The following is a 10855-nucleotide window of genomic DNA, read 5'->3' on the forward strand; positions in this document are numbered from 1 at the left end:
GAGCAGTACAAGCCGAGCAGAGTGGCAGCAAAGTTTTGAATGACGGATCTTCGGCTGGCAGAGGCCACTTCTTGTCCCGCACCAGCAAGTCTGCCCTTGTTCAAGGAGGAAAACGTCTGCACGAGCACAGAAACGACCCAAAAGACGTTTTCACGGCCTCATAATCTTCTGGGAAACATAGGTTCCCGGTTTGGGCTCTCACTATCTTCACAGCGCTTGTAGACGCTGCCGTTGGTTTCGGGAAGCGAAGTTCGCCAGAGACGACTGTTGTCTCCTGCATTCTTCCAAGGGGATCGACCCCAGTAGAGTCTCCAAGCGGTGTAATTTCTCACAAAGCTCAACCCGTGGTCTCGCGGTGCTCCGAGATCGCGCGGCCGCTGAGCCTCCTGGGAAGTGTGGTTTTCTGGAAGGCAACCGTGCGAGTCACTGGCAACTTTTCTCCGTGAAGCGGAGGAGTCTGAGAAGTGCCGACCGGACCGGGGCTCCGCCTGGGGCTGCCCGGCGTTTGTCTCCGACCCAGCAGCAGTATTCTTGGTCCTGAAATCGCGCAGGACTCTGGGCAGGGCCGTTCCGGCGAGGCAAGCGGCCTTTGTTCACTACAGCTACACGGCGCGTCAGGTACGCGGAGGTGCCCGCAGTGGACGGCTTCCGTGTTGGTGGGGGTCTGCTGAGGGGTCAGGCAAGTGTGGGTGCGGGGAGGGTGGCCGGCGCTGGGCACGGCCGCCATGACCTCTCAGGTCCCAGCGTCTACCCCGCGGTGTGAGCCCAGGCAGGCCCCTGGCTCCTCTGGGCCTCTGTCCTGCTTTGTAAAAGGGGAGTAAGGATGGCGCTTACCTCTAAGAGCTGTTGTAAAAAAGGAAATGGGAGAGCGAGTGTGCGTTATACGCACTGAAAAAAAAAAAAAAAAATTGTGTAAACCCTAAATTGCTTCAGTGTTGCCGAGTTTCAGTTTTTCTCATCGTTTATTTAAAAAAGAAATCTGGAATAATGTGAATGCCCACCGTGCATAGTGGTGAAGATCGAAAGAGCTCTTATTTAACATTATTATTACTGTTGTTTTATGAGTCGGTCACTTATATATGGGCTGCCCAGGTGGCTCAGCGGTAAAGAATCCACCTGCCAGTGCAGGAGACGCGGGAGACCTCCTTCGATCCCTGGATAGGGAAGATCCCCTAGAGAAGGAAACGGCAACCTGCTCCAATATTCTTGCCTGAAATTTTACATAGAGGAGCCTGGCGGGCTACAGTCTATGGGGTCCCAGAGTTGGACACGACTGAGCGCGTGCGCGCGCACACACACACACACACACACACACTCAGACACTCATGTATATATGATAGTTGATGTACATGTAGATTCCACCTGGTTACCTCTTGCCAAGGAACACATTGTTAATTCAGGGAAAGGTTGGACCCCTAGAAAATGATTCCCAGTGGGATCCTCCATGCAGGTGTGTCCTGAGCTGCGAGATTGTGAGATACGCCTGATTTGTCATGACTGCTTTTTCCTGTTTTGATCTGCCTTTTCAGGCACTGCCCTTCTATAAGAAGACAACCTGGAAAGAGGACTGTGTCGACTATTGGAAATTGCAGAGTCATGTTTCAGGTAAGTTGATTTGTCCCCAAATCTTCCTAAAACACCCACTTATCAGGACTCTTGAGTGTTTGCTTTGCCTCTCCTACCAGTTCCCACCTCACAAAGTTCACTTAGGGATTGGATCTTTGATTCCTTTCATTAAAATAAAGCATGGAGCCTGCAAAACTCCAAAGTATTTTCTCTCAGTGCTCTTCTTTTCTATCAGTTTTCTGGTAGAAGCAGAAAAGAGAAGAGTCTTGAGCAAAACTTTTTTAAAATTATGATTCAGAATTCAAGTTTGGAATTTTAGGTATTTGCTTTATGGTTGTTTAAGCTGTATCATGTGGTCTCTATTAATGGTATATGTCAGTCTTTTCAGTTATTCAAGTCAAGAGATGTTTGGAGTCATCCTTGAGACCTCCCTTTCTCTTATAATTCACATTGAGACACTGTAGTTAGATCTAAAATATACATAGTATATCTACACAACCTGACCATTGGTTACCACATCTCTGCCACTGCCACTGCCTCCCTGGTCCAAGCCACTTAGGTTATTGCAATAGTCACCTTGCTGGATTTCCTGCTTCTGCCCTTGACCCTCTTCAGTCTTCACAATACAGCTGTCACAGTGATCCTCTTGTTATATAAAATCCTGTCATTCCTCAGGTTAAAACTCTTTGGTGGCCCTAACTCAGAAATCAGAATTGTGTAGTGACAAAAAACTTTGCACAGTTAGGCTGTCTTATTACTTTGCTGATTTCATCTTCCGTCTGTTTCTTTGTTCTCTGGGAGCAACAGCCACACTGGCTACCTGCCTCCAGGCCTTCGAAGTTGCTGTACTATCTGCATGGAATATTCTTTACCTAGATATATACAAGCTTGCATTCTGACCTCCTTTGTATCTTTGCTCTGTAGTTACTTTCTCAGTAAAACTTCCCTGAACACCTATGTAAAATCGTAGTCACCTTCTCTTGACTATCACTTCTACTCCTCCATCATTGTGTTGTTTTTCAAAGCACTCTCCTGTCCCGATGGCTCAGCGGTAAAGAACACGCCTGCCAATGCAGGAGACACAGGAGTCACAGTTTGACCCCTGAGTCGGGAAGATTCCCTGGAGGAAGAAATGGCAACCCCCTCCAGTGTTCTTGCCTGGGAAATCCCATGGACAGAGGAACCTGGTGGGCTGTAGTCTATAGGGTCTCAAAGAATCAGACACGACTGAGCATGCATGCACACACATCACTCACTAGCTGCTACACTACACTACATGTGTTTGCTATATGCATATGCTCATTGTTTTATCTCCTCCTACTGGAAAGGATATCTTTTTGTTGACTGTTTTATCTTAGTGGCCAGAGTGGTATCTGGTATAGCCAGATACTTGGTAAAGAGTTGTTGAATGAAGGAGTGATGAGAAAATGATGGGAAAGAATCATGGAGTGGAAATGAAACCTGTATAGGAGAAGGTGTGAGTGGCATATATGCATGTTGGGCAGTCTGTTTCTTGGGAATGTTAGACAATTAGAATTTAAATAAGTCTTTTTTTTTTTTTAGGTAAAAGCTAAAGTGAACTAACTGCCAAAATCATTCATTGACTTATTTTCTAAACACTTAACAAATAACTGTTAGGAGATTCTTACATAGGTTTCTGTCATTGGTACACAAGATTTCATGATCTCATGCAGTACTGTCAAAGAGAACTTTCTATAGTGGGTGAAGTATCCTGCTTGTGTCCTGTCCATTGTGGCAGCCACCAGCCCCTTATGACTGTTAAGCAGTTGAATTATAACTGGAGTGACTAAGGAACTGACTTTTTTATTTTATTTAAATTTAATTTTAATTAAATTTTATAGCCAAATACAGTGGCTACTGTATTGAACAATACAGGACTGGTATGGATGAAACTGGAGACTATTATACAGAGTGAAGTAAGCCAGAAAGAAAAACACCAATACAGTATACTAACACATATATATATATATGGAATTTAGAAAGATGGTACCGATAACCTTGTATGCGAGACAGCAAAAGAGACATAGATGTATAGAACAGTCTTTTGGGCTCTATGGGAGAGGGAAAGGGGAGGACAATTTGGGGAAATGGCACTGAAACATGTATAATATCATATAAGAAACGAATCACCAGTCCAGGTTCGATACAGGATGCTTGGAGCTGGTGCACTGGGATGACTTGGAGGGATGGTACGGGGAGGAAGGTGGGAGGGGGGTTCAGGATGGGGATCACGTGTACGCCCGTGGCGGATTCATGTTGACATGTGGCAGAACCAGTACAATATTGTAAAGTAAAAAAAATTAAAAAAAAATTTTTTTAATAAATTAAAAATCTAAAAAAAAAATTAAGGTATTTATTTAATATCTAAGTTCTAGGGACAGAGGTGAAATAGCATCCCAGGCTGCTGGGACACTGAAGGGGAAGAGAGAGTTGAAGCATCCCTTCCTGGAGTTGTCTAGGTGGCCCATAATACCAGGGAGACAGAGGTGAAAGTAAAGTTATACCAAACTGAGAGAACACCTTGAGTATAGGTAGAGAGGCCTAAGAGAGTCTTTCAAGGAAATGCAAAAATTTTGTGCAGCAGTGGTTTTCAAACAGGGTTGACTTTGTTCCCCTTAATCCCATTCATAAGAGACATTTGATGTTTAGAGACATTTTCTGGAGAAGGCAATGGCACCCCACTCCAGTACTCTTGCCTGGAAAATCCCAGGGACAGTGGAGCCTGCACAGAGTTGGACACAACTGAAGCGACTTAGCAGCAGCAGCAGAGACATTTTCAGCTGTTAAAACGGGGGTAGGGAATAGTTAAGGGGAGCTGATACTAGTATCTGAAGGGTCGAGGCTAGGGATGCTATTAAACATCCTAAAATTCTCAGGACAGCCCCCACAGCAAAGAGTTGTTCAGCTTGAAATGTCAGTAGTGCCAAGACTGAGAAACTTTGATTTAAATAAAGATCAAAGAATATGTTAGAGTATGTGGGGTTTCTTCTCTGGACTATTAATATTATGATATTGATTAATATCAAAACTTAAAATATGAAATATCTTTGCATTGGTAGAAAAAAACATGGTGTTTTATTCATTTAATATAGTGTTGACTTTTCAGTTTGGCTTATCAGGTGAGATTTGTAAAAGCTGATCATTTTAAAGATCACTGTGGAAAACAGGAAAAGATGGACATTTTCTCAGTTCATGTGATAAGGCTAGTATAACCCCCATATCTAGCTAAGAGCAAATACAGATGGGAAAAATACTTTTCCCTAGTGCCAAAGGGAGACCTTCTCCCCTTTCCTTTTCTTAAGCGTGTTTCCTTGAGAAAAATATGTAACTATATCCTTTCCCCTGTCCCTTTGAGATGTTTATAAATCTTTTCAAAGCTAAATAAGCCTCTGCCAGTTTTACAGAGCATTAAAGTCTTTCTTAAGGGCATTGATGGCACTAGTGGTAAACAACCTGCCTGCCAATGCAGGAGACATAAGAGATGTTGGTTCAATTCCTGAGTTGGGAAAATCTCCTGGGAGGAGGGCATGGCAACCCACTCCAGTATTCTTGCCTGGAGAATCCCATGGACAGAGGAGCCTGGCAGGCTATGGTCCGTAGGGTTGCACAGAGTTGGACACGACTGAAGCGACTTAGTATGCCTGTGCAAGGGCCCTGGAGACATCCCTTTGAAATGAAAACATAAAGGAAGATGCACCTCTGTCTCCCTATCTGTATGGGAGTTTAGCCTAGACTTCTGGCTTCAGGTCTAAATAAGCTGAAAAATTTACAGTAACCAAACAGTGTCTGTTTCACCAATGAAACATAGTAATAATGACATTTTAAATGCACTGAGGGAAATTCAACCAGCTCCATATTCTTGCCTTGGACAGGAAAAAAAAAAGGAAAGCCCTTGGACAGAGGAGCCTGGGGTGCTGCTAACTACCTGCTTGTCATAAAGATAATGAGTTTAAAATTTTTTCTTTGGAGTAAAGGCACCTAACACAGAGGACTACCCCAATAACCAGGTGAATTTAGGATGAACTATGTGTTGCAATAGTTCATCCTAAATTCACCTGTAATTGCAAAGTGATGTCTCCAAGGCCCTTGTGCATGCATGCTGAGTTGCTTTACTCATGTCCGACTGTGTGACCCTGTAATGGGTTGTATCTGACTGACTTTATAAAAGGGTGAGAGTTCTTTCTGTCCTTGCAGTCTCATTAATTATTAGCTATTATTATTATGAAGTGCATTACAGTCTGGTTTAATGCTTTCTCAGTAATAAAACTGTTCTCTTTTTACATTATAGAAAGGATTTTCTGCTTGGTAGATTTGATTGATTTTTAATTTCCCCAACACCAGACAAAGGTAAATTCTCTCTTTAAAACCAAAGACCAGTATCACTGGTGAACACACGTGTAAAACACCCAAATGAAGTAATATAGTATTGAATCTATAGTTGGAATGAAAAATTTACAGTAGCCAAACAATGTCTGTTTCACCAATGAAATGTAGTAATAATGACATTTTAAATGCACTGAAGGAAATTCAACCAGCTCCATATTCTTGCCTTGGACAGGAAAAAAAAGGAAAGCCCTTGGACAGAGGAACCTGGGGGGCTGCAGTCCATGGGAGTCACAAAAGGGTTGGACACAACTTAGGAGCTAAACAACAACAAATGTATACATGTTTTTTTCACATATTTTAATTTGACTAGCCAATAAGTTATGATTGAACATTTAAACTTTTTCTAAAATTTTTCCACTTTAAATAATACCATGAATGAATACTGTTGGGAAGAAATCTGTTTTCTTAGGATATTTTCCTTAGGATGTGTCTTATTTTTCTTTGCTCTTCCTTTAAGGTTCTATTTAAAGACTACCAAAAGGCATGAAACCATCCGTCAGTCCTTTTGCCCAGGAGTCTCAAATTATTTTAATTATAGATTATAAGGGTTAATTATGTACCATAAATGTTTTTGCTTTTTGTTTATAAAGTGGTTATATATATGATTATGTGTTTATCTTTAATATAAAGATGTCTTTTTTTGAGCCTATTGGATTCTTTTTTTTAAACTTAATTCATGTTTTATTACTTGGCACATAAGCTATGAAAAACAAAACTAAGCACTTGACTAAATGCTGTCAAATGTTGAATGCTGAATTTTAAAAATTTTATGATTCTGTTCCCTACTCTCCTGAAGCAGAGTTCTTGTATTTGTCTCTTACCCTTATTGTATAACAGTGCCAAGCACATAGTTATCCAATTATTACTTAGATCAGATTCTTGATCATTGTGACAACTGCTGGAATCTTTTTCCCTTTCTTCCACACCAGGGTAATTTTATCCTTTAATCAGTGACAGAAGAGGCCTGGGCTATGATTGAGCCTAAATGTGTTTGCTCTTTCAGGTGACATTTAGTGATGTGGCCATAGACTTCTCTCATGAAGAGTGGAGATGGCTCAATTCTACTCAGAGGGATTTATACAAGGATGTGATGGTCCAGAATTATGAGAACCTGGTATCCCTAGGTAAGTATATCTCTTCCTTCCCCTCAATGGAGGTCTTACATCTGCCACTGTGAATTGCTAGAGATCCTCTTTAGTAAATGGCTGAATTTTTGTTTCACAGTCCTAAGGACATGTATAGTTTTGTTCCGTCCTGCCTGAAGCTTATCGTCCCATTTCAGTGAACATCCTTCAGATCTTTCTTTGGTCCCTTTTATGGTGATGGTCTCTCCATGAAGACCACAACTTAAACAGTGTTTTTTCTAACATTTTTCCTGCAAGCAGGTCTTTCTATACCTAAGCCATATGTGATTGCTTTATTGGAGGATGGCAAAGAACCTTGGATGGTGGAGGAAAAGCTGTCAAAAGATATGTTTTCAGGTAAGTCATGGTGAATCAGGAAACAGATCTTCGTTTAAAGATGCTTGTGTAAAGTAGAGAGGCATTTTAGTATATTTTAGGGATACTGTTATCAGAGATTCCAGAAGTAACAAAATTGAGGGATGCTTAGATTTCTAAATGACAGTTCCTCTATCGTAAATTATTATCTTTCTGTATTACTCATCTGATCAAAAGTGGAGGGTTTTGCCATCATTATAATCCAAATTGTCATTTATTTGAATTGAAATAAGGCAAATTTTTCTGTTATATGTCCATGTAAGGAAAAATATACAAATGGTTTTAGGCTAAAAAAGCTGTCAAGTAAATGGAAAACCACTTTACCCCTGAGGCAGAACTTCAAAGATCAAGAGTGAACATAAATGTTGAAGGAAGTAAGGGATATATAAGAAGGTTTCTGACAACAGTATTTTCTGTCAGTAAATATTATGAGTTCACATAGATCCTACCGAAACTCACAAAGCTTAAATCTTTCTGAGCCATAAAGAGCATTTACATTATTTTGTTGTCATTGTAGCTATTTAGTGCAGTACTGTACATTCTCCATACTAAGCATAATAATCTGACAGCAAATTGAGATTAATCAGTTTGGAGAACCAAGGCTGAGATAAAATGTAGTCGTTCATACAAGTATAGACACAAAATGTTGGCTTGGGATCCAGAATGCCTTTTGCATTTTCTTTCTGATAGTTTCATTTTTTTCCCCATAGACTGTCTATGTATTAATTCATTTCCCTTATTACACTCTGTTCCTGCCTCTGTGAGCTGTTTGTATTCTCTGTGCTCCATTTTAACTTTGTTCAGAAATCATTGACTATATGAGAGTTGTCAGAGCTATGTGTTTTCTTGGCACTGGGGGGAATGACTTTATTTTTTATCCAATTCTCCTGTTTCTGACATAGAAGTTTCCTTTCAAGTAGTTCAGATAAAGCAGTGTTTTGCTCTTTATCTTATATATTACAGATTGTAAATCAAGATGGGAAAACAAAGAATTATCAATGAAGGAGGATATTTATGATGAAGATTTACCCCAAATGGTAATAAAGGAAAAAACTACACAACAAAATCATGAATTTTCAAATTTTAACAAGGACTTGTATTATATCAAAAAGTTGGAGGGGAAGTATGAAAATCAAGTAGAGCATTTCAGACCAGTGACCCTCACCTTTAGAGAAAGTCCCATTGGGGAAAGTGTTTACAAATGTAATATGTTTAAAAGCATCTTCCATTTAAAGTCTATTTTTTCTGAACCACAGAGAATTTCTGCTGAAGGGAAGTCACATAAATGTGATATACTTAAGAAGAGCTTACCAACAAATTCAGTTATAAAAAATGAGAATATCAATGATGGAAAGAAACTTCTGAATTCTAATGAAAGTGTAGCAGCCTTCAGCCAAAGCAAATCTCTTACCCTTCACCAGACTTTGAATAGAGAGAAAATCTATACCTGCAGTGAATGTGGGAAAGCCTTTGGCAAACAATCAATCCTTAATCGGCATTGGAGAATTCATACAGGAGAGAAACCCTATGAATGTCATGAATGTGGGAAGACTTTTAGCCATGGCTCATCCCTTACTCGACATCAAATAAGCCACAGTGGAGAGAAACCTTACAAATGTATTGAATGTGGAAAAGCCTTTAGCCATGTCTCATCACTTACTAATCATCAAAGCACTCACACTGGAGAGAAACCATACGAATGTATGAACTGTGGAAAGGCGTTTAGTCGTGTTTCACATCTCATTGAACATCTGAGAATTCATACTCAAGAAAAACTCTATGAATGTCGAATATGCGGGAAGGCATTCATTCACAGGTCATCTCTTATTCACCATCAGAAAATTCATACTGGAGAGAAACCTTATGAATGTAGAGAATGTGGAAAAGCCTTTTGCTGTAGCTCACACCTTACTCGACATCAAAGAATTCATGCTATTGAGAAACAATTTGAATGTAACAAATGTCTGAAAGTCTTTAGCAGCCTCTCATTTCTTATTCAGCATCAGAGTATTCATACTGAAGAAAAGCCCTTTGAATGTCAAAAATGTGGGAAATCTTTCAACCAACCTGAATCACTGAATATGCATTTGAGAAACCACACTAGATTGAAACCTTATGAATGCAGTATATGTGGGAAAGCCTTCAGTCACAGGTCATCTCTGTTTCAACATCACAGAATTCATACTGGAGAGAAACCCTATGAATGCGTTAAATGTGGGAAGACCTTCAGCTGTAGTTCAAACCTTACTGTACATCAGAGAATTCATACTGGAGAAAAGCCATATAAATGTAATGAATGTGGAAAGGCATTTAGCAAAGGCTCAAATCTTACTGCCCATCAGCGAGTACATAATGGAGAGAAACCCAGTAGTACAATAAGTGTGGAAAAGTCTTTAGGCCATATGAGTCACTGTGTGTATGAAAGATCACATAATAGAGAAACTGCATAAAGGCAGTGTTCATCATACTATACTGTAGCTGTAGATCTTCCCAGATTCAAAATCAGAAAATCTATACTGGAGAAAATTCTTAAGAATGTAATGAATATGGGAAAGTCTAGCAATGATATAAGCCTTATTGTTTATCACAATTCACACTGTAGAGAGATTATGATGGCAATAAGTGTGGGAAAGACTTTAGCCAGCATTAATCCCTTAGTTGACATAAGTAAATCCACACTGGAGAAAAATCCTTTATATGTAACAAGTTGGGAAAGACATTGGGCAAACATGAATCTCTTAAGAAACATAACACACATACAGGAGAGAAGCAATACGAATATAGAGATTGTGGGAAGTCCTTCAATTAAAATACATCCTTCATTCTCTACATCAGAGAACTCACACTGAAGAGAAAGTTTATGTAAGGAATGTAGCAAAGTGTTTGTTTACTAAGCTTACAGGCATCAGAAGATTAATGCTAGAACCACCTGAAGGATGTAGGAAATATGTGTAAGTCTTTCTTTGCATTGATGCTAATTTGTAAACAGTTCTACAGGAGAGCAAACAAGCATAAATCAACATGCATATCATAAAGTAGCAGCATGCATTTTACTCCAGGTCCTACATAAAAATTAGCTAATGGCCATGTGAAGATATATAGTCACTCAGTGAATCCAGTAAATGTAATAAATGAACATTGCAATAGAAGTAAAAAGTGGTATGAATAAAATTTTTCATTTCTAATAAAGTGGTTTTGTATATGTTGAACTCCTTTGACACACTGATATTTCTTAGAGTTTTCCACTATCTTCCTCTTGACGAATGAGGATCAGCTTTCCTGTATAGTCTTCAGTGGAAGACCAGCAAACCTAGAAAAAAGTGGCCTGATCTCTGTACTAAGAATGTGACTGTTTTGGTGAGGTTAATATACAGTCCATTTCT

General features: G+C 39.8%; 1 protein-coding gene across 1 annotated transcript; it reads left to right on the top strand.

Annotated features, from left to right (window-relative positions):
* Positions 1–823: 823 nt before the first annotated feature.
* On the top strand, positions 824–10567 carry LOC138096781 (zinc finger protein 181-like). Its single transcript, XM_068993049.1, is given in 9 exon segments — positions 824–874; positions 1530–1605; positions 1802–1808; positions 2981–3018; positions 3021–3043; positions 6977–7097; positions 7359–7454; positions 8436–8583; positions 8665–10567. Coding segments are annotated over 9 exon segments (1818 nt in total). The 3' UTR covers positions 9923–10567.
* Positions 10568–10855: the final 288 nt, after the last annotated feature.

Source organism: Capricornis sumatraensis, chromosome 20, assembly GCF_032405125.1.
Source record: "Capricornis sumatraensis isolate serow.1 chromosome 20, serow.2, whole genome shotgun sequence".
Lineage (NCBI taxonomy): Eukaryota > Metazoa > Chordata > Mammalia > Artiodactyla > Bovidae > Capricornis > Capricornis sumatraensis.